At 67.2% G+C, this 20,488-nt stretch overlaps 1 protein-coding gene across 6 annotated transcripts; it reads right to left on the bottom strand.

Moving 5' to 3' along the window:
* Positions 1 to 2,432: 2,432 nt before the first annotated feature.
* Positions 2,433 to 18,632, bottom strand: CAPN15 (calpain 15). Of its 6 annotated transcripts, none has more exons than XM_069571070.1 (13): positions 18,369 to 18,632; positions 13,546 to 13,826; positions 7,967 to 9,395; positions 7,072 to 7,280; positions 6,807 to 6,990; positions 6,510 to 6,733; positions 5,712 to 5,837; positions 5,467 to 5,619; positions 5,019 to 5,180; positions 4,704 to 4,930; positions 4,412 to 4,578; positions 4,147 to 4,325; positions 2,433 to 4,077 (listed from the first exon to the last, which is right to left on the bottom strand). In XM_069571070.1, exons 2-13 carry the CDS (start codon positions 13,725 to 13,727, stop codon positions 3,900 to 3,902), a joined length of 3,420 nt encoding a protein of 1,139 aa, XP_069427171.1. In that variant the 5' UTR covers positions 13,728 to 13,826; positions 18,369 to 18,632; the 3' UTR covers positions 2,433 to 3,899. The 6 variants fall into 6 exon arrangements, with proteins under 6 accessions (XP_069427171.1, XP_069427173.1, XP_069427175.1 ...); XM_069571072.1 differs by having other exon boundaries at positions 2,433 to 4,073; XM_069571074.1 differs by lacking the exon at positions 13,546 to 13,826.
* Between the last annotated feature and the right edge of the window lie 1,856 nt (positions 18,633 to 20,488).

Raw genomic sequence — 20,488 nt, 5'->3', positions numbered from 1 at the left:
TCCATGCGCAGCCCTCACGAGGACTGGTGTTGGGGTCAGGCAGCCTCTGCTCGCCCCGTGGGAAGGGGGACAGTGGCACAGCCCGTGAGCAGGGTCTGAGCCCCAGGAGGGGTCAGCGCCAAGGGGACAATGGCCATGGCTCATGGTCACCCTCTTGCTGATGACACGTGGCAGCCCCCCACGCGTCCAAGAGCTCCACCAAGGGCAGAGCCCAAGTCATCCTTGGCACCTCCCTCCTGCACACTTGAGGTGGCCTCAGGGACTCATGGCATGGTTCCCAGGGGCAAGGTCACACCTGGGGCCCTGAGGGCACTGGGGAGCCACAGCAGGTTCACTGCAGGCCTGTGAGGGGGCAGCAAAGCTGCACTGACAGGACCGGGTGACACTGGGACACTGGTGGGGGCTGCCACAGACCTGGGGGGGGCGGGGGCGCGCCCGTGGGGTGCATGCTCCAGGGAGGGCATTGTGGGGCTACCCAGCCAGCCCAGGACATGGGGCAGAGTGGGCCCACGCTGAGGGAGAGGGTGTGCAGCTGGGAGGATCCCAGCACTGGGACCCCAGAAGGCCTCTGGCCCCAAACCTGCTCACTGCAGCCCTCCCCCAATCAACGCCATCCTCTGGAAGCAACCCCCCCGTCCCTCCCCCAAAGCTCGCTCAGGGGACCCCTGGGGTGGGGTGGGACCAGTTCTCCATGAGCGCTGGAGGCCCTGGAACCAGAGGCTCCTGGCCGCTCGCTGGAGGGGCTGCTGCGGGAGTGAGCTCCCCGTCGGGGGACGTATACCAGTGGGGCAGGGGCCAGGCGGATCCAAGGGAGCAGCCAGCCAGGCGGGTGGGGGCGCAGCTCAGGCCGCAGAGCTCTGGAGCGCTGGCCGAGCAGCGCCCGGGGCCGACAGCAACCATATGTTGGAAGAGGAGCTGTGCGTGTCCTGCGCGGCCCCCGGGGCCCTGCCTTCCTGGGCCTGTCACAGGCGATTTTCCCTGCCTGAGTGGCAGGCCGGCCGGCAGGCGGGGCGGTGGGGGCTGCAGTCTGTGTGTGGCTCGGGGTCCATCCTCCCACGGCTCTGCACGCCGGCCCTGGCCCTTAGGGCAGGCTCGGTGCCGAGCTGAGAGCAGGAGTCCCTGCTGGCTGGCCGGACGCCCGCCCCTCGCGGTCACCCCTGTCCAGGTCAAGGTCGGGGGCCACGGAGGAGCCAGCTAGCCGTGGCTGTTGTGGGCAGGAGGGAGTCTGCGGAGCCCAGAGCGCGGAGGAGGCGGGAGGCCACAGCTAATTTGTACACTAAGTGCTTCTGACAGGGCTGCCTCACAAGTGAGAACACCCCACCGCCTGCCTCGGGAAGGCCACCGCAGCCAACGGGTGGGCAGCCCAAGCAGCCTGGGTGAGGGCCGGGAGGGGCTCCAGCCGGCGAAGACGGGGGACACGGGGGGACGCAGCCCAGACAGGCGCCCCCGCGGGCGCGTCAAGAGGCTGTGCCTCGCCCACTGCCCGCACCAGCTTAGGTCCAGGTGCCGCCAGGCCCCACCTCAGCACCTGCAGCACCTGCCGGGAACAGCAGCCATGGGGCCCTGACCCCCAATTCCCTCAGCCCTCCCTGCCGGGGAAGGTGTCCAACGGGAGCGGGCACAGGCCGGGGTCTCCAGGCCAGCTGACAGGGAGGCAGGCAGCCCCCGGGCCCATCAGCTTGCATGTCCTGAGCGTCTCAGGGCTGCAGTGATGTGGGCCCAGGTTCCCCGGGACGCCCTGGGGTGACGGAGCCCGGCCCCCGGAGGACAAGGTCCGGCATGGCCGCGCAGCCGCGGATAGAGCGGGGGGGTGGGGTGGGGGGGCGTCTCCAGGCACTGAGCGGAGATGCGTTGTGGCAGCTCCCCGCCGCCCGAGGCCCGCCTGGAGCGAACACTGCTGGTGGCTTTAATTGCTTTCACATTCGATAGGCTGGCCCAAGACAGGCCTCTTACACCCTGCACGGCCTCGGCACCCCAACCCCCTTCTCACTGGGAGGCCGGCCTCCCTGGCCCTACACGGAGCCTGGGCTGGGACTGGAGGCTGCACGCCGCCCAGCCTGGCAGGGACTGGGCACAGGGTGGCCGTCTCCCAGCCCCGCTCACCCTCTGCTCCGCCCGGGACCGACAGATCCAGACAGGCACCTGGAACACAGCTGTCTCTCTAGGAAAAGCCCAGCACGGGCACAGCCCTTCTGAGGCTTCGTGAGTGCCAGTCTGCAAACCACCACAGGGTTAGGCCTGAGTGTCTGCCCCAGCTGGATGCCCCGTCCTTCCTGGGGTGCAGGCAGCGGGTGGCAGGGTGCCCCTGAAGGCTCCCTGGGAGGCAGCCTGTATACCCGCCCAGGCATCCCAGAGAGGCTGTCCCTAAGTGGGCACAGCTCTGTCCTGGAGAGGAGCCCAGGGGCCCCTCTCACAGATGGATGAGAACGAACTTACAAAACAAGACATCTTTATTTGGTCCGTCGGAGCCTGAGTCTGGAAACACCCATGGGGTCATCCTACAGGGATGGCGCTGACGTTGATAAAATAGTCTCTGTGTCAGAAGAGCTGCCGTATGTACAGGGTTAAAAATACTCACAGCTCAGAGTACGAGGAGGAGTACAAAGGGGGCGGGGGTGGGGGGTCTAGTGCTTCCGGTGCTCCTCCAGGTGCGAGCCCCCCACTCAGAGGAACAGGAGGAGTACAAAGGGGGCCGGGGGTCTAGTGCTTCTCCAGGAGTGAATCTGCTCCCCCCAACCCGGCAAGCCCCACAGAAAGCGAGGGACCGTGGGCAGGGCTGCTCGCTGCCAGGGGCTGCTGGGCAGCGAGGCTGGGCACCCAGGAAGCGGCCTTAGTCGTCCCCAGGCAGACACAGAGCTCAGGGCTGAGCAGTGCAGGGAGAACGCTGGCTCAGGGGGAAGAGTGCGGGGCTGGGGCCCACCCTGCATGTGCCTGGACACAGCCCAGGGACTCTGGGACTCTGCGTCTCCTGCAGGTCAGGTGGTGCCAAGCACAGGGCTGGGCCCAGGCCCACCTGGCCGCCGCCACCGCCCCAGCCCCAGCCCCAGCCCCAGCCCAGGGCATGGCTTCGACCCTGGCTGCGCGCCAGGAATTGCATAGTGCCCCTCCCCACTCTGGCTCACCCCACAGTTCCAGGCACCTTCCTCGGACCCTGCTGGGGCTCCAGGGACCCCTGCTGGCCACATGAGGGCTTGCGGTGGTGGAGGGGGGGCGGATAGGTGGGATATGGGGGCAAACTGAGGGAAGGCTCTCAACCTCTGGCCACAAAGGGGTGTCCCTACTCTCACCCTGGGGTCTTGACCTCTGACCTCCCCAAACTGGGGTGGTCCCTGCTCTCATCCTTGGGCCCTGGCTTTGACCCCCTAAAATAGAGGTGGTCCCTACTTTCACCCTGGGGTCCTGGCCTGACCCAGCAAGGGGGTGGTCCCTGCTCACCTCAGGGTCCTGGCCTCTGATCACAAAATGGAAATGGTCCCTGCTCTCACCCTGAAGTCCTGACCTCTGACCCCTACAACAAGGGTGGTCCCTGCTCTCATTCTAGGGTCCTGGCCTCTGACCTGCCCGGATTTGGAGCACACTGCTGCCTGACCAGGGCAGGAGACCCAGGCCCATGGATAAGGGGCAGCCTCACCCTGACTCTGGAGGTTAGAGCCAGACCTCAAGGTGGCCTGATCAGAGAGGCTGGCACATGGCTCCCTAGAGCTGGAGGTGGGTTCGAGGTAATCTGCTGGGTGACTGGGAGGCCCTGGGCAGGAGGGAGGGGTGGGGGGAGGGCCAGGGGAGCTGTGCCTGCAGCTGGAGCTCCCTGGGTGGGGGTCCTGAGATTGTGGTTCAAGCGTCCTGTGTTGGGGTCTCCCTCATAAAGTGCGTGTGGGGGCAGGCGGGTGGGGGCAGGGAGGTCACAGCGGCCGGGGCCCGTGCAGGCCAGCGACCTCGGGCGTGAGTGGCGGGCTGTGGCTGCCCTTGGAGGCCGTCCAGTCGCTGAGGAAGGCCTGCGCTGCCTTGCGGTGCGCCAGGCGGTGGGTAATGGAGAAGCCGGCATTTCCTTCCAGTTGAGACAGGATCACCAGGACCTGCCTGGGGGAGGGGGCCGGTGAGGGCCTGCGGGGCCAGCGGCCGCCGGGGGCGGGGCGGGGCGGGGCGCACCTGTGCAGGGGCGGCACGCTGTCCTGGGTGCGCAGGCTGCCGCGTGTTGACACCACGTTGAAGCTGTCGGAGCAGTCGCACTGCACGTGCAGGTAAGACTTGGGGTGCCGATTCTCCACAACCACAATGAGCCCCGCCCAGCCGTGCGTCAGGTAGTAGCACGTCATGCCCTCGCGGCCCTGGGCGCAGGCGGTGCAGGTGTGGGTGGGCGGGCTGTGCGCAGCCGCCTCCTGCCGCCTCCCCAGGACCACGCCCGCCCACCCACCTCGTGCCGTTCGCCCCTGCTCTCCGTGAGCAAGATGATGGCGTCGGCCAGCGTGGTCGGCTGGGCCTCCACGGGCTCCACCATGACGAGCCTCGAGCTGTACACGGCCAGCACGTGGCCAGGCGCCTCCGGGGTGCTGCGTGGGGCCCCCGCTGAGGGGCTGGAGGCTGCAAGGAGCACCGAGGGAGAGAGAGAGGGAGCGTGCGGGCGGGGCTGCGCAGATAGGGATGGCGTGGGCGGGGCCCGGGGCCGTGTGGGCGGGGCCTGGGGCCGACAGGCCATAGTCACCTACCCTGCAGGGCTGGTGGGCCGGGCACAGGGCCCCAGTGGTTGAAGGCACAGCACACCACGGCGTACTCGCCAGGCTCCAGCATCACGTCACAGTTGACGAACTTCTTCACAGCGCGTTTGCTGTGGGCTAGCAGGCGGCCCAGGCTCAGGCGGCCGCCGCTGCCGAAGGAGGCCCGGAACACCAGGACACACAGGTCCAGGAGGTGACTGTCCACTGAGTCCGAGCGCCTGGGCGAACGGAAAAGTCGCGAGTGGCCAGGCCCCGCCCCTAGACCCACACCACCCTGCCATCCCGCCCCCAGTCCGCTCGGCCCACCTACTGCCCTCCTGGAAGAGGGCAAACTCCAGGGATGCGCGCTCCAGCACCGTGAGGGCCGTCACGCCCACCGGCCCGCTGGCCGAGCTGGGGAAGCTGCCTTGCACCCGGGCCTCCTGCCAGTCCGAGTGCACCTTGCAGATATCCACGGAGTCGAAGTACCTGGGCAGCGAGAGGGTAGCCGGCTGAGCGGCCTCCACCCAGCTGCCCGCACAGCATGAGTCCCTGGGCGGGGTGACCGCAGCAGGCTCTCGCCCAGCTGGCAACTCTTGGAATCCGTGTTCAGAAACCCCAGTCTTGGCTGTTGTCTGTGGACACCGCCAGGGGGCGCCAGGCCCTAAGGCTGACCAACGGGCAGAGCCCCAGCAGAAGCAACCCCACCAGGCAGTAGACAGGCAGAGCTCCTGGGAAAGATGCTGTATGTGTCAGGGTGAGTGGTGTGTGGTACCTGACGAAGTCGCTGTACTCCATCCAGAAGACACCCTCGCTGCTGCCATGCGGCATGAGCTCATTCCGCAGGTGCCCCGGCCAGTGTGGCCACTCGTCTGACCAGCTGCCGTTCCAGGAGAAGCGGCCCCATGGGTTCCGTAGGCGCAAGAGCCTTCGGACAGACCACAGGGTTGGGTCTGTCCCAACCCTGGGTCTGTTGGCCCCGCCCTGCCCATGGCCATGCCCCACCACGCCCACCCTTACCTGGAGCCCTGGACATCCCGGACATCCAAGATGGAATAGGCGTGGCGGGGACGCAGGCCTAGACTCTCATAGGCAGCATCGTCCACCTTCATGTTGCCCCCACCACAGGAGGCGCCCATGAGGAACCTGTGCAGTTAGAGCAACCGGCTGACCAGGGCCCCTTGGTATTGCGGTGGGCTCCCTCTCTGGGGGACACCTGCTGTCCTGGCCTGCCTCGGGGAGGTGCAGCTCCAAGTGGGGGTCTCCCTGCCTGTAGGAGACCCACATAGAACACCAGGGCTCAGGAAATGGTGGGCCAAGCTCAGCGGGGCGGGTAGGCCTGGGTCCCTTGGAGGTCTGGCAAGGCTGGGGACCCTGCCAGTTCAGAGATGCTGCTCCCCAAGGAGCAGAGCTGTGCCATTGCCCACCACAGCTGAGGGCAAGGGTCCTGGACCCTCCCCAGACACTGGCCAGTGCATGCTGGAGCTCAGAAGCTCCCACTCCCCCAACCCGTCCACCCCGGGGGCTGCTACTGCCAGGTGCCATCAGGGAGCTCACTCCACATGGACCCCCAAGGGTGCTGATGGTCATCACAGGCCCTATCAGGACAGGGCCTTCTAGGTACAAGCTGACGGACAGCACCCTGCCTGCCCTCACCCCATTCCAAGCAGGTGGGGTGGCTGGCACAGCATGGGGAGCTGAGCCTCCCAGCCGTGGTCAGCCCATGCCGGAAATATCTTGCGAAACATGGGTGCAGATCAGGGCGCTGGCCTGACCACTCCCGCTGCTCCAGGGCCCCAGCGTGGCTGTCCCTCTTACCCAGCCTCTTTAGAACTCAGCATTTTGGCCCAGATGAGGTCAGTGTCCACCGGTTCCTCGCGGGGGTTCGTGGAGCTGACCTGCAAGGCCAGGCTCTCGCAGGGGGCACCGGTGAGCGTGGCCAGGCCCTCTATGGCGCGCCCGGCCTGGAGCGCGAAGTAGGAGCCGTGCAGCTTGGCCAGCGCCTTCTCAATGAGGGCCACCCACAGCTGCTTGCGCTGAGCCTGCAGGGGGGCTGGAGTCGTGAGGCCGCTGCCTCCTCGCGCCTGCCGCCCGCCCGCCCGCACCCCCGCCCACCTGGGAGAAGAGCAGGAAGCCGGCCTCGTCACAGGGCAGCATGTCGTCCACCAGCACCGTCGTCCACGTGCCGTCCTTGCACAGCCGCACCTGGTAGGCACCCTCTGCACACAGGCTGCGTGTGACCATCACCCGCTCAACCAGGTCCGGCCGCTCGGCCAGCACTGCCAGCGCACTCAAGAACCTGCATGAGGCCAGGGTTCAGGGGGAGCTCAGCCCGCCCGCCCGCCCGCTCCCCCACGCCGGGTGGGAGACCCACACCCACCAGCAGTTCCCCAGGAGACCCTGCAGGATGTCCGAGGGCCGGAGCGTGTGGAACACGGACCAGGAGGTGCCGTGGTCCCTGAACACAGAGCAGTTGATCTCATGCGGCCGCAGCCACTGTCGCACGCGCTGCTGGACACTGTCGCCCGCGGGGAAGCCCACAGACGCGGGCCCAGGGGGGAAGCTGTCGTCCACAAAGTTCACGCTGTTCTGCAGAGACCACGGCCACAACTCAGGGCAGGCCAAACCCCATCCCACCCCAAGAGAGTACCCAGCTACCTGAGCCCGAGAGGAATGGGGGAGGCATGCAGCTCGCAGCCTGCAGATGGCACGGCTGAGCCTCGTGAGGCCCACGCCACCCTGTGCAGGCGTGGTGGACTGTAGCCAGCCAGGGCAGAGCAGGCTGGCGACGGGCCAGTGGGAGGTATGTGTGCCCCAGGGGACAGTGCGGGGCCCAGCCTGGAGGCTGCAGGTGTGGGTGTGGGGCACCAAAGTCCCTAGGAAGAGACATGGGGGGCCTGACAGGGGCAGGGTGGCAGGGACCCAGCTCTGGACGGACTGCCGGCAGCGACAGAGGGCAGCATCCCAGGGGGACAGAAGCCCCCCAGGCCCCTGGGGGTGATGCCCTGGGCTTAGCCTCCTGCAGGCCAAGGGCAGAGAGCACACGGGGCACCTGTCTCAGCTGGGGCTCTGCAACTGGGGGTGGCACCCAGCCTGCCTGTCTGTCCCCATCTTCCTGTGAGGCCACTGCTGCTGACGGCACTCACGCTGGGGGTGAGGGGTCAGGACCCTCACGGACACAGAAGAAAAAGGGCCTGAGGATCTCAGGTGAGCGGTCACATGGGGGTCACCAAAGCTGAGGCTCGGGGGGAGAAGGGACCGCCGCGGGCCCGCACCTCCCGGCAAAAGGCCACGATGTCCTCCCACAGGGCCTTGGCCTCGCCCTCGTCTGTCTGCCGCCGCTTCTCCACGAGCACACTCTCCCTGCGCCGCAGGGGCGCTACGCCCCGGCGCTGGGCCGCCATGAGCTGGGGGGTGTGGCAGGTGGCACAGTGCTTGGCCCGAGGCGCGTTGAGCAGGGTGCAGGCGGGGCAGGCCCACTGGCCTGGGCGCTCAGACGGCGCCGCAGGGAGGGGGCGGTTGGCCTTGTGGGCTGGGCAGGGCCCAGGCTGGTCCGCACTGCAGTCGGGGCAGCGGGCGGTGGCGTCGCCATGCTCCTGGAAGCCGTGAAGCTTGGAGCAGCCGCACGCTGTGCACCGGGGGGTCGCCGTGGGGTTCCTGAGCGTGCACCTGGCGCACGACCAGGTGGTGAAGTCGGGGCTGGAGGGGCTGGCTGGCGTGTAACGCACGCTGTCGCCGCCCAGGTCGATGACATCGCTGCCTGTCGTGCTGCTGCTGGCCTCGCAGTGTGCAGGGCTGGCGGGCCCTGGGGGGCGCAGCGTGGGGCCCCCCTCAGCCTCCTCCTCCTCCAGGAAGCTCAGCCGCTTGCCTGACAGCAGCTCCGCCAGGCGGGAGGCCCCGGCCGTGGGCCGCCCCAGGCCCTGGGGGGGCCCCTTGGAGCCAGCAGAGGGCGAGGGCTGGGCGGCCTCAGGCACCGGTGGCTGCAGCTGGGGGGGTACCTCGCGGCGGCTGCGAGGCACGGGGTTGTTCTGGAGGGTAAGCGAGAATGGGCTGAAGGGTGGCCCCCGGGGGGGCTCCTGGTCCACGGCAGAAGGAGGGTTGGCCTCGGCGCCTTCCCCAGGCTGGGCCGGGGCCGACACACCGGGGAAGCCTGCAGGAGCCACGACTTCCGGGACCACAAGTGCCTCGGGAGGGATCCTGGGCAGCGAGAGTTTCCGGGGCCCCCCGCAGGCTGAGCAGGAGCTGGCCACAGGCGTGTTGTGCAGTGTGCAGCGTTGGCAGGCCCAGCCGCTCCCAGGCGCGGCCGCGCCCCGCTCCTGCCCCTCTGCCTCCGCCGGCCGTCCACCCGCCGGCTCCACGGCCACCGGCCCCGCCGTCCGCAGGGTCCCCGCCTCGTCCCGGCAGCTGCCCGGGGGCTCTGGGGGCACCCCGTTGATGATGGGCAGTGGGGGGGCCCCCGGGCCAGGCTCGGGGGTGAAGCCGCACACCTCGCAGGCCCCCCTGCCCAGAAGGTTGCGGAATGTGCAACGGGAGCATGGCCACTTCTGCTCTTCCACGCTGAGCCGCAGGATCCGGTCCAGGTCAGGCTTGTGCCGCGGGGCCTCGCAGATAGAGCACTGGCGCTGGCCGGCCGGGTTCAGGAAGGTGCAGCGCGCGCAGGCCCACTCCCCGACTGCGGCCATGGGCCCGGGCGAGTGCGTGTGGCTGCAAGGGAAGGCAGGGTCAGGAGTTTCTGACAAGACGTCAAGAGTGTGCAGCGGGGAACGGATGGTGTTTTCAACCAATGCGCTATAAAAATGGGATCTAAATGCTGAAGAAGGAGTCAGGCCCGTACCTCACACCACATTCAGAGCTTAACTCAAAATGGATCAATGACCTCAGCGTGGGAACGAAAACTACGCAACTCTTAGAAGCAAAAAACGTGGGTAAATTTTCACGACTGTGCAGGCAAATGAAGGAGGAAACAAAAGAACATCAAAACTAACATCTCCCACGAGTCAAAGGACACCACAGAGTAAGAAGATATCCTATGGGAGACAACGTTTGCAAACCGTGCGTTTGACCAGGGTCTAGCACCCAGAACGTATGAATCATCCTTACAACCACATGACAAAAACCTGGTTTTAAAAATGGGCAAAGGATTTGAGGCGACTTTCCCCAGAGATACAGAGAAGCCCGTGGAAACCTGCTTAGCGGGTCAGTCAGGGAAATGCAAACTGCACCAGCCCACCCGGCAGGGCAGGTGCCAGGACCTGGAGCTGGAGTGACCCGGTCTCCCCCATCACTGGGGGAGCGCGGAAGGGCACAGCTGCTGTGGGCAACCGCTCGATGGCTCCCCAGAAGCTACGCAAAGACCACAGTTAGGGCCCAGCAACCCCACCCCAGGCACATACGTGCTCTCCACCAGCACACATCCACACGTGCTCACGGCAGATTTGCCCACAGCAGCCAACTGGTGGGATCAAGCCAAGTGTCCATCAATGAGTAAACGGATAAATAAGACGAGGAGCACCGGTCAGCAGCCAGGAGCGAAGCACGGACACACACCAGCACTGGGCCCTGACACGCGGTGTTCTCCACCCACGGGGAGGCTCAGGATGTGCAGACTCCGGCAGGAGGAGCCGGCGGCTCCCGCGGGCTGAGCAGGGTTGGGAGCGGGGCTGGCCCCTCACCCGCCTCTCGAGGCCAGCCCACGTGGGGGGCATCCGTGGGCATCCACGCTCTCCTGCCCTGACAATAGCTGATCTGCTTGGCAGAAACAGCAACTGTTCTTTACAGCAAAGTGCAGAGCTCGTGCTTCTCATGCTGCGTTTACGCCAGACGCTCCCGGAAGAAAGAAAACTTCCCTCTTCAAAACAAACAGAAACCCTCCCCCAAGCAGCGTGATGGTTCCTGGGCCCCACACAGGCCCCTGCCACCTCCCCGGTGTGGGGCTGAGCCTCAGGGCCGTCCGCAGCCGCCGCAGCACCAGAGTGATAGGCAAGCCCTGGCTGGGTCAGCTTGGGCTTCTGCGTCACCAAAGCCTAAGAGATGCCCCTGCTGCTCCCCGCTGAGGAAGGCCCACAGGCAAGGCACAGGCACACGCGGCCACACAGACAAGCCGCACACACGCTGCCGCCCGGGCCCAGGTTCAGACAGCCGCCCCGTGCCCTGTGGGAAACTTGGGCAAAGACTCAAGCCTGCCCGCAGCTCCAGGCCCCTGGTGGCCTAGGAGTGCTGAGCACATGCAGGAGGGCAGGAAGCCCAACCCTACACCCCTCACAGCCCAACAGCTGGTTGGGCCCGGGCCCAGATGAGCATGAGGCCACACTGGGGTCCTTGGCTGGCGTCCCGGGAGGGTGGGAGGCAGTCCGGGCTGCCTCCCTCGGGGACCCACACGGCCCATGTCGCGTCTTGGTGTCACGGGGTGGGCAAGGACGAAGCGGCTCAGGGGGCAGCAGCAGGATGTCTGGAGGAGCCTGGGCCTTCGCCGCCCCAGCACCCTAATGCGCCAGAGCCTTCAGACGCTCCCAAGCACCGGGTGCACTCGGAGGCTGGGCGCTCACCCTCAGGATGCAAAGGCGAGCAGGTGGGGTGGACAGCGCACCTCAGCTCTCTGGGCTACAGCCTCAGCCCCAGGCCAGAGCGAGGCGGGGGCGGGCGCTCCTGGGACATGGGGGCTGCAAGCAGCTGGGAGGTGGCCTTCGGCTCCCCGGAAAGCTAAGCAGAGTAAGTGGGGTCCCCTCTCAAGGACCCCGCTGGTCAGGCCAGCAGACCTGAGGCTGCACGGCCCGGCAGGATGCCTACCTGACCCCGACCCCTAGCTGGTCCCAGGGAGCACGTGGGCACCTCCCTCTGAGGCCACCCTCAGCTAGTCTTGCGCCGTTCCCTAGGCCTGTGTCCCCAGGGGCGGCCTGCAGCCGACGCCCACACCAAGCCCAGGTCCTCTGAGCCTTGCAGCTCCTGGTCCGCCTAGCGGTGGGACCAAGCCCAGACCTGCAGGCTCTTCAGTGGAGGGGGCGCCCCTCAGGGCAGGGATGGCCTTGCCGGGCCACCCACACGCGCGTGTCCAGTGGAGGCGTGGGGAGGGTTGGCCTGCCTCTGCTGCACCAGCCCCCTGCCTGCTCCTCCTGTGTCTAGTCAGGTGCCTGTGGATTCCTCAAGGTCACTGCCAGCTCTTCCTCCTGACTCACTCCAGGTGGCACAGTTAACTGCTGGAGGTGCTGGGCCAGAGAATGAGAGGGTACAGGCTGGACAGGCGACCTCTCTGCCACCCACCTCGGGGCCCGTACCCCTCCGAGGCCTAGCAATTGCCCCTCCCCAGCAACTTACCCTAAGGACGTAAATACACGGAAATGAAACGACGCGTGTGCACGGAGAAGGCACGAAGGGGCGCGCCGGACCCTGGGGAGGCGCCGGTCAGAGCAGCACAGCCAGCGCCTGCACGCAGGCGGGGCAGGCGGGGAGGGTGTGGAGAAACCAGAGCCCTCCCTGCATGGCTGGGGGTCTGGGAAACGGGGCGGCCACCGTGGAGAACAGCCTGGCAGCTCCTGAGACAGTTAGACGTAAACCTACGGTGAATGCCGGCAGCCTGATCCTGTGCACCTACACGAGAGAAGGGGCAACACGCGTCCGTGCAGATCCTCTCCACGCACGCCCACAGCGGCAGAGCCGCCAGGGAGTGTCCGCCAGTAACCGGCAGGCCTACGCCACACGGCGGAGCATCGCTCAGCCGAAAAGGGGCGAAGTCCTGACCCTCGCTACCACGTGGACGCCCGAGAACATGACGCTCAGTGCGAAGCGGACACGGGCCACACGCCGCGAGACTCCCACCGTGTGAGTAGAGCCCCTGACGGCTGGTGAGCACTGACTCAGCGCAGGGAGCCGAGGCCCTCTGCTCCGCAGCCGTCCCTCTGGACCGCGGGCCTCCATGACTATGTTCCCTGGGGTCACTCGGCGACCCCCAGAAGCCTGACAGGACCCAGGTCCTGCTCCACGCACAGGCTGGCCGGCTAGATGGTGAGCCCAGGACACGCTCAGGGCCCCACAGACACCAGGCACTGTCCTGCACAAGTGAGCTGTGTCCGAGGAAAGTGCCTGCCGAGGGCCGCCGGCGGAGGGCGGTGTCTGCACCCGAGGTAGGCCAGGGTGCCAAGGCCAAGTGCCCCCTCTGGCCCAAGGGCGGTGGACTCTGAGTGTCTGCTGAGCCCCTCACCCTCCAGTCAGGCTGCAGGACATGGAGAAGCTGGAGCGTCTGTGTGTGGGGGCATGTGCGAGCCCAACCCACCAGGCCTCAGCGGTGGGCAGCGTGGCTGGGCTGCCCACCCCTCACCTCGGCACCTGGAGGTGGAGCTCGCCGTGGTAGCCTGAGCGGCTGGGACCGAGTCCAGCTGCAGCTGGAGGACACGGGCACGTGGAGGGAGGCTCGTCAGCGGGACCCATGGCCCCCTGCCCCCTGCCCCCTGCAGGCAGCCACATCACAGGGCGACACACGTCGGGCCACGGCAGGGCCACAGATTCCACGGGAAGCAAGCAGCATTCTCGGTGCGTGCCGTGCCCCCGGCCCCGCCCCCAGCAAGCAGTTCCAGCAGCCTCTCCAGCGCCAGCGGACAAGCAAGCCCCCGGCCTGAGGCAGCGGTGGTCCTGGCCCCACCATCTGTGGTTCTGAGACCCTCAGCCCAGCTCCAGGGGGCGGGGGTCCCGGGTGTGCTCTGCCCAGTGAGCAGCCCGAGTCGCCCGGGTCTCTGGGGTGAAGAGAAGTCTCCAGAGGGCCCTAAGGGACAGGGCCCGCTTGTCTGGGAGGCGCCAGCCGAGCAAGGGCACCTAACGGCAGCCCCGCCCTCAGGCCCGGGGCGCCCCTGCTCCACCTGCTTACCTTCGGGCCCGGGGCCGCGGGGGCGGGTGCTGCCGGGTGCCCAGGCTGCCGCCCCACGCAGGCCCCCCGGGGCTGCTCCTACCCCAGCCAGCCGCTGCCGGGGGCCCCGAGCAGGGCGGGCCCCGGGGGAAGCCGTGGTCCGACTCGGTCTCCGCGGCCAGCGAGGAGGCAGAGCTCCCCATGGCCCCCGTGGCAGCCACGCTGAGCACCGGGCCTGGTCACAGGGCGCCGGCGGCGGCGGGCGAGGCGGAGCATGGAGGAGGGTGGCCTCGCGAGCCGGGCTGGTCCGAGGAGCACAACAGAAATGACAGAGACAGAAAGAGAAGAGACACGTGACTACGGTGCCCGGAGGGTCCCAGCGCACGCGGCAGGGGCGCCGCAGCAGGCCCACTGCGGGGTCCCCCCGCCCCACGGTGCCCCCTATCATGGCCCCCTCGGCGCCCCTGGGGCAAGGCGGCTGTGCCACGGTTGCTGGCCTTCAATAGGTCTCACCCTGAAAGAGACAATCGAGGAGATGTTCAACCAGAGAAAATGGGCTGGAAGAGGGGCACCCGGTAGGGCTGGGGAGCCCTGGGCACCGTCCACAGTCACCACCATGGCCCTTACGGAGGACAGCCTCCCTGACCTGGAGACGGTGAGCAGGAAGGGGCCCAGGAGGCTGCCTGCTCTCTGGAGGCGTGGGCCCAGGTGCTCCTGCCCTGAGGTGGGAGGCTGGGCAGGGGCAGGGCAGGGGGGCGTCTCCTTTCAGATGAGGTGAGTCCCAGTCAGGCAAGGGAAGACACCTGGGCTGCCTCTGGGCCGCCGTGGGTGTCCCCTTCGCTTTCTGGTCAAGCAAGTGACCAGCAGCTCTGCCTCAGCCCAGGTCCATCACCCACGACCCCCTCCCAGTAGGCACCCAGGGCCCAGCAGCGCAGCGGCTCTGCAGCGGGGAGGGCCTGGGCCCTGCCCTCAGGGCTGCAGTCAGGCCAGAGAGCCGGGCAGCAACACGCCCGCTGGACCTGTTCCTCCAAGGGACCCAGACCAGGGCCGGACAGGCTGCTGACGGCCCAGTGCCCCTGAAAGTCACCCACCACTCAGGTTTCCCCTCAGCTTGACCAGAGCCAACTGGGGGTGGGGGTGGGTGGGGGTTCCCAGTGGCTGCAAAGCCAACGCTCCCCACGTCCACCGACAGGAGGGCTGCCTGGTGGGAGCGCGCTGCGAGCCGCAGGGATCACTTCTCACTCCCGACAGACACGTGGAAAAGGCAGGACAAGGGGACAGACTCATGTCACCCGACACGCGGAGTCCTGCAGCAGGGAGACAGGTTGGCACCCCTGGCCGATGGACTCTGGGTCCTGGCGATTGGCCTACAGGCTGGGCTGCTGCTCCAGGGCCAAAGTCCAGACCTATCCAGCGGGGAGGGCCCTGCCTGGAAGACCCGCCCCAGAGCCTCGCCTCCCAGGCCAAGCCCAGGCTCCAGGCCACAAGCCATCAGGCGTCAGGGCCTCACACTGTGCAGTCTGGGGCCTGCCTCGGCTGCTCCTTGCTGCCTGGTCCAAGGCCACCACCATCTAGGCCAGCCAGGGCCACAGGGGACAAGGCCTCCCACAGCCTGGCTCTGCCCATGGCTGGGGCCACCAGGGGAAGGTGCCTGGGGGGCAAGGGTCAGGGCTCTCGGCAAGCAGTTAGCAAGACTGCCCGGGACCCAGGTCCTGGTACCACCTGTCCACGGGGCACATGCCTCCTGTCCTTCCCAGGTGCACTGTGAGGCCCAGACACCCCCACTGGCCGGGCCAGGACCTTAAGGAGGGGGCTGTGGAGATTCTGCTGAGAGTCACCAACAATGTCCCCTGAAAACCAGCTTCAGGAACAAAACAGAAACCAGCATTCCACTACCCGGCCCGGGAGGAAACGGTCCGGCCGCAGACCCTCCCCTGAACGTGCTTCAGGAGGCTGCTGTCTCCGCACCTCGGCCCAGCAGTGTCCAGCCGCGGTCCGGATCCTGGGCCCCCCATCCCATGCGGGTCACGTGGCCGGCAGGGCTCTGCTTCCAGGCCCCTGCTTCCCAGGAGGAAGAGGTGGAGGCAGATCCCCAGAGTGACACCCACAAGTGAGGGGTGGCTCGCTGGCACGGAGACCGGAGGATGGGACACAGAGTCCCAGCGTGTTCTCTGTCTCTAGTCGTACCCGCTCAGTTGAGGCTCAAGAAGGAAACTTCCACCAGGGAGCCAGGAACACCACCACGACTTCGTTTTCCAGTTCACAAGTTCAGAGCCGCCTGACAACGGGCGCTCACCTCTGGCACTTCCCCATTTCTGTTGGCCAAGTGGCCGCAGAGCAGCGCGGCCTGGGTGGCTGGTGACTGCAGGCCTCGCGGGGGCAGAGTTGCTTCAGAGACATAAAGGCACTGGAGCCTCCGGCTCAACCAGGGGTGGCAGACGGGCCGTGGGGAGCATCTCCAGGGTGGCTGTGGAGGGGTCGGCAGCAAGCGCTGCCTCAGCTCCAGGCTCGGCCAGCGGCCGAGGGAGCGAAGCCACGAGCGCCTCCTTGGGACACGGACACCGCGGCTCTCGTCAACAGCAGCTATCGGCCTGCTTTCCCTCTGACGTCTTGCAGCACCGTCCAGCCCCGTCCCGGGGTCTGGCCACCAGGGAGGGGGAAGCAGACAGCAGGGAGGAGCCGCTGCTGGAGGGAGATGGTGCCACCAGGACGGGCAGGGAGGCTGGCGCCCCGGACAAGTCCTCACTGGAGGGACAGTGCATCCTGGGGGCGTCAGGAGGTCCCTGCTGCTCCCCCATGGCCCCCAGCTCCGTCCTGGCAGCACCAGCACAGCCCTTCACAGGGTGACCCGGAGTGACAAGCGTGCCTGGGCAGGTGTCCAAGTCCAAACTCCACCCACACCCTCTTTCTCCTTATCCAGGAAGGTGGAGATGGGCGAGCTGGTCCTCACCCCCAGGAGGCTGCAGGTGCCATTCTGGCCCCGCGGCCCCAGAGGCCCCTCCGAGTTGAGAGCTGGGTCACCAGAGCAGCCTGCAGCTGACGCAGGATGCTCACTGACCACCTGCCTCGGTGCCGCTGGGGCAGCACTGGGCACAGGGAGCCGGGGACACCAAAGGGATGCCACAGGCCTACTGGGCACTCTTGGTTGGGGGGGAGGTACTGGGGGGGTGGTCCTGCCTGGGAACGTGGCACAAGAGGTTGGGCAAGAGAGACGCCACCATGTCCCTGCTTTGGGATGCTCCCGCGGGTGCCAGGTGGGAGGGCTGGAGTCAGTGCAGGCAAAAGGGCGGCTGACCCGGGGGCAGGGAGCACCCGGGCCGAGTCTGGGCTTGGGCTGGTACATACCCAGCCCTGCAGGCTCTTCAGCAACCCGTTCAGGCCCACGAAAACATCCATGGTTTTAGAGAACCTCTAGGGTGCAGAGTCCTTCTTCCCAAATAAAAGACAAGCATCAGGGGCGGTGGACCCAGGGGCTGGAAGGACTGGATGCGCAGCCCACTCCTCCTTCCCCACAGCCCGGCTGCCCCCAGCCTGGGCCTCCTGTCTGTAAAGCAGGGCTCAGCAGGACGCTGTCTGACACAGGGGTCCAGAGAGTCTAACGCAGAGCCTGAAACCAAAGAGTTTCAGCAAAGTGACCCCGTCCAGAAGGGCTGGAGGACCCAGCCGTTTCCTGCTCTCAGAGCACCTGGTCTGGGGCAGGGGTCCTTAGAGCAGAGACACAAGGTAAAGACCTGCTCCCTCTCTAAAGTCTAGCAATCACTGAGTTTAAGCCTGGCTTTCAGGAGGTCATGAGGTCACCAGCCTGGTTGCTCACAGGGAGCAGCACTAGAGAGCTTCAGACGCAGAAGAAAAGAGAAGCGCTCCTCCAAGGAGCAGGACAACCTAAGAGGAAGTGAGAGGTGCCTGGAACCAAGGCCAGGCCGCACCCACCAGCAGGGCTGCAGAACAGGGGCTCCCAGGCTCCCCGCCCATCTGGGGCCCTCCTCCAGGCACCTGGGCCGCAGAAACACTACTCTTCTCCCCACGGTTGAGAAAGGCACTCAGAAGTGGAAGGATCAACTTACCCCATCTCCCCTGGAGCCCAGCTCTGGGGGCGGGGTCCTCCCACAGGGGCTTACACTGCCCCCAGACGCATGCAGAGGGAGGGGGCCCCACAGGAGGGGCTCTCAGGAGAGCACAGAACAACCAAGCACCCAGCTGAGTCCCAGCTCCCCCACAGTTCGGCAGGGCTCGCAGCCACAAGACCCCGAACTCCCAGGCTGGACTTTACTGGGGTCCTGTTGTCTGCAGTCTGGTCACAAACTCCTGCGTGTTAAGGGGGCCCGAGAGCCAGCCCCGTCAAGGCCGTTTGATCACACAAGGCTGCCCTGACCAGGATCAGAAGTGTCCCCCTCCTGCGGGCAGCTGGGTGGGCCGCCGGGCCGGCAGCCCGGCAGACACTCTGGGGGCCACCATGGGTAACTTTTCGGTTAGCTCCAGCGCCAACAGGAAAGGAACAGGAGAAGGAAGCGTGGTTGGTGGCCAGCGGGCAGACAGGACGCGCTTGCTCCCCCACTCCACAGGGCCGGCCCGGACACTTCCCCTAACGCCGCCGCGGCCGGGACACTGACCGGAGGTAAGGGCACTCAAGGGCAGGAGGGACTGAGGCCGCCTCCCGCGTCTGCAAACCCTGGGCTAGTCCCCCGCTGCCCGGCGCCCGAGGTCCTGGCGGCTCCCCTCTCCAGCAGCGTCCCCAGCCCGGCCGCGACCGGCCAGTGCCCAGGAGGCGCCGCCCCTCTGCCGTGGCCTCCTGGGGGTCCAGGCCGCGCCCCCGGCCCCGGCCTGGCCCGGGTGACGGGACTCACCTCCGCAAGCCCGCGGCGCCTCCTCAGTCCCCGAGGCCCGGCTCGCTCGTCCGCGCCGGCCGGCCCACAACTTGTTCTCGGAAGGCGGGCGGGCCCTCTGCCGTCGGCGCGCGGCCCCGACAACCTCTAGCTCTGAGTGGCGGAGCCGGAGAGCGCACCGACCCTACCCGGCCCGCGCCGCGCCCTGCGCCGCCTCCGTAGCGTAGCGCCCGGCCGGGGCCCCGTGGCTACGGCGCGCCCGGGGCGCACGCGGCACTGTGAATCGCGCGCCCGAACTACCGCTCCCACAAGGCAGTGCAGCGCGCGGGGCAGGCCGGAGGCGGAGTCCAGGACGGCGCGCGGGGCAGGCCGGGAGGCGGAGTCCAGGACGGCGCGCGGGGCAGGCCGGGAGGCTGACTCCGGGCGGCGGCCTGTAGCTGCCTCGATTTGGCGCCCTCCGACGTCCCCGGCAGTCCTGCCAGCGGGCGCCGAGGGATGTGGCGGACCCCGCTGCCGGGTGGCGAGCCGTGCTGGAGGAGGCGCCGAGGAGGGAACGAGGACTACAACCCCCAGAATGCCCGGCCCACAGGAAGGGGCGGGACCTTCAGCGGCCTGGTCGCGGCGCTTCCGGTTTCCGTGCGGGGAGGCGCCCGGCTGTGGCTGCGGATCCGGCTGTGGCCCCTGAGGACCGCAGGGCCGGTAGATGGGCCAGCTCCCTCCGGGGTCCCTCCAAACTTTTCTGCTTCCTCGGGACCCGCAAAGGCTTCACGGTCCGACGCTCCAGTTTCCCTGGGCCGACAAGGGCGGCACCACTCGGGGGGTGACCTGGGCGCATGGCTTGTCCGAGACCCGGGTTCTCCTCGGCCAGCGGGAGAACCAGCACCCCTGGGCCGCCGGAGGACCGAGGGAGGCACAGCGCACAGCTCGGGCCCCGGCAGGGAGGAAGCCAGTGTGACACCTGGGGCCTCCGAGCAAAACCGCCCCCTCAGGCGCGTTCTGTCCCTGCCCGCCGGGCAGCGGGAGGTCACTCTGACAACCCAGCAGCCGCGGAACTGGGGGGTAGGCCCTGCCCCCGGCCTCCTGCCCTCCGTCGCCTAGGGTTTCTGGAGGCAGCAGGACCGGCTGAAAGAGCTTTGGTGTCAGCGGTTTACCTGGCGCCCCCGAAGCACGGGGAGGCCGCGGTGAGGCAAGGGGACCCTGGTTTTCGGGGGGGGGGTGTGGAGCCGGACAAGGCACGGCCCACGCGGGAAGACGGGAGCGAGGTTCCCTGGGCCAGGACAGATTTAAGGAGAGTGGGCGTGGTCCAGTTCCGCCTCCACAAGGAGAGGAGCTCTGCACGGGGAGTTAGGTGATGTTTGCGCTAGCGTCCGGTCAGTAGGACCTTCCGGGACAGCGCTCAGGGCTCCTGGAAAACCTCCATCTCTCCAGATGCTGCAGCCAGGACAGCTGCGTCCCCACCCCAGGTGCTCTGGCTTTAGACACAGCCCGCCGGGACTCAGGCTGCCCCCAGCTTCCTCACCTGCACGAAGGTGGCAGTGATAGGCCTCTGACCAAGGCCTGGTGGCTGCAGAATCACTTGAGGACGGAGTCAAGGGCTGACTCCTAGTGGTGGCTCAGTGACCACAAGTCCCTTTCCTTCCCTGTGCATTGCCTGGGGTGACTGGGTCAGAGCTGATGTCCACAGCCCTGTAGCCTCCTAACAAGAAAAACAGCTGAAGTTGAGGCAGGTTCCTGCCAGCTCACTCTAGTCCCTGTTGGGGAAGGAACTGCAAAGCAGAGGGTGACTTTCAGGAGATAGCCGCCTGGAGGGGAGGGGAGACCCTGGGGGCAGATCTCCCCCATGCTCTTCTCAGCTTTAGGACACAGCAGTGGGGACACCTGGACGCTCTTGAGTAGAGTCTGCGGGGATGCGGCACAGGGACCCTCCCTGGTGTGACAGGCAAGTGGCAGTTGAGGCCAGCAGGCTGAGGACTGGACACACCTGTGCTCTGGCAGGGTTTTACGTAAGGACCTGTAACCACCTGTTTTGTGAGATGCCCTTATGGGGCCTCCGTCCCATGGTCTCTGAACCTCCAGTAGACGGAGCGACAGGCACTGGGGCCCCCGGGCTGGGAATGCAGAGCGGCCACCCTTCAGCACGG

The sequence above is a fragment of the Ovis canadensis genome, chromosome 24 (assembly GCF_042477335.2).
Source record: "Ovis canadensis isolate MfBH-ARS-UI-01 breed Bighorn chromosome 24, ARS-UI_OviCan_v2, whole genome shotgun sequence".
NCBI lineage: Eukaryota > Metazoa > Chordata > Mammalia > Artiodactyla > Bovidae > Ovis > Ovis canadensis.
Note: the sequence above shows the minus strand (reverse complement) of the source record. Positions and strands in the feature narration are given on the sequence as shown.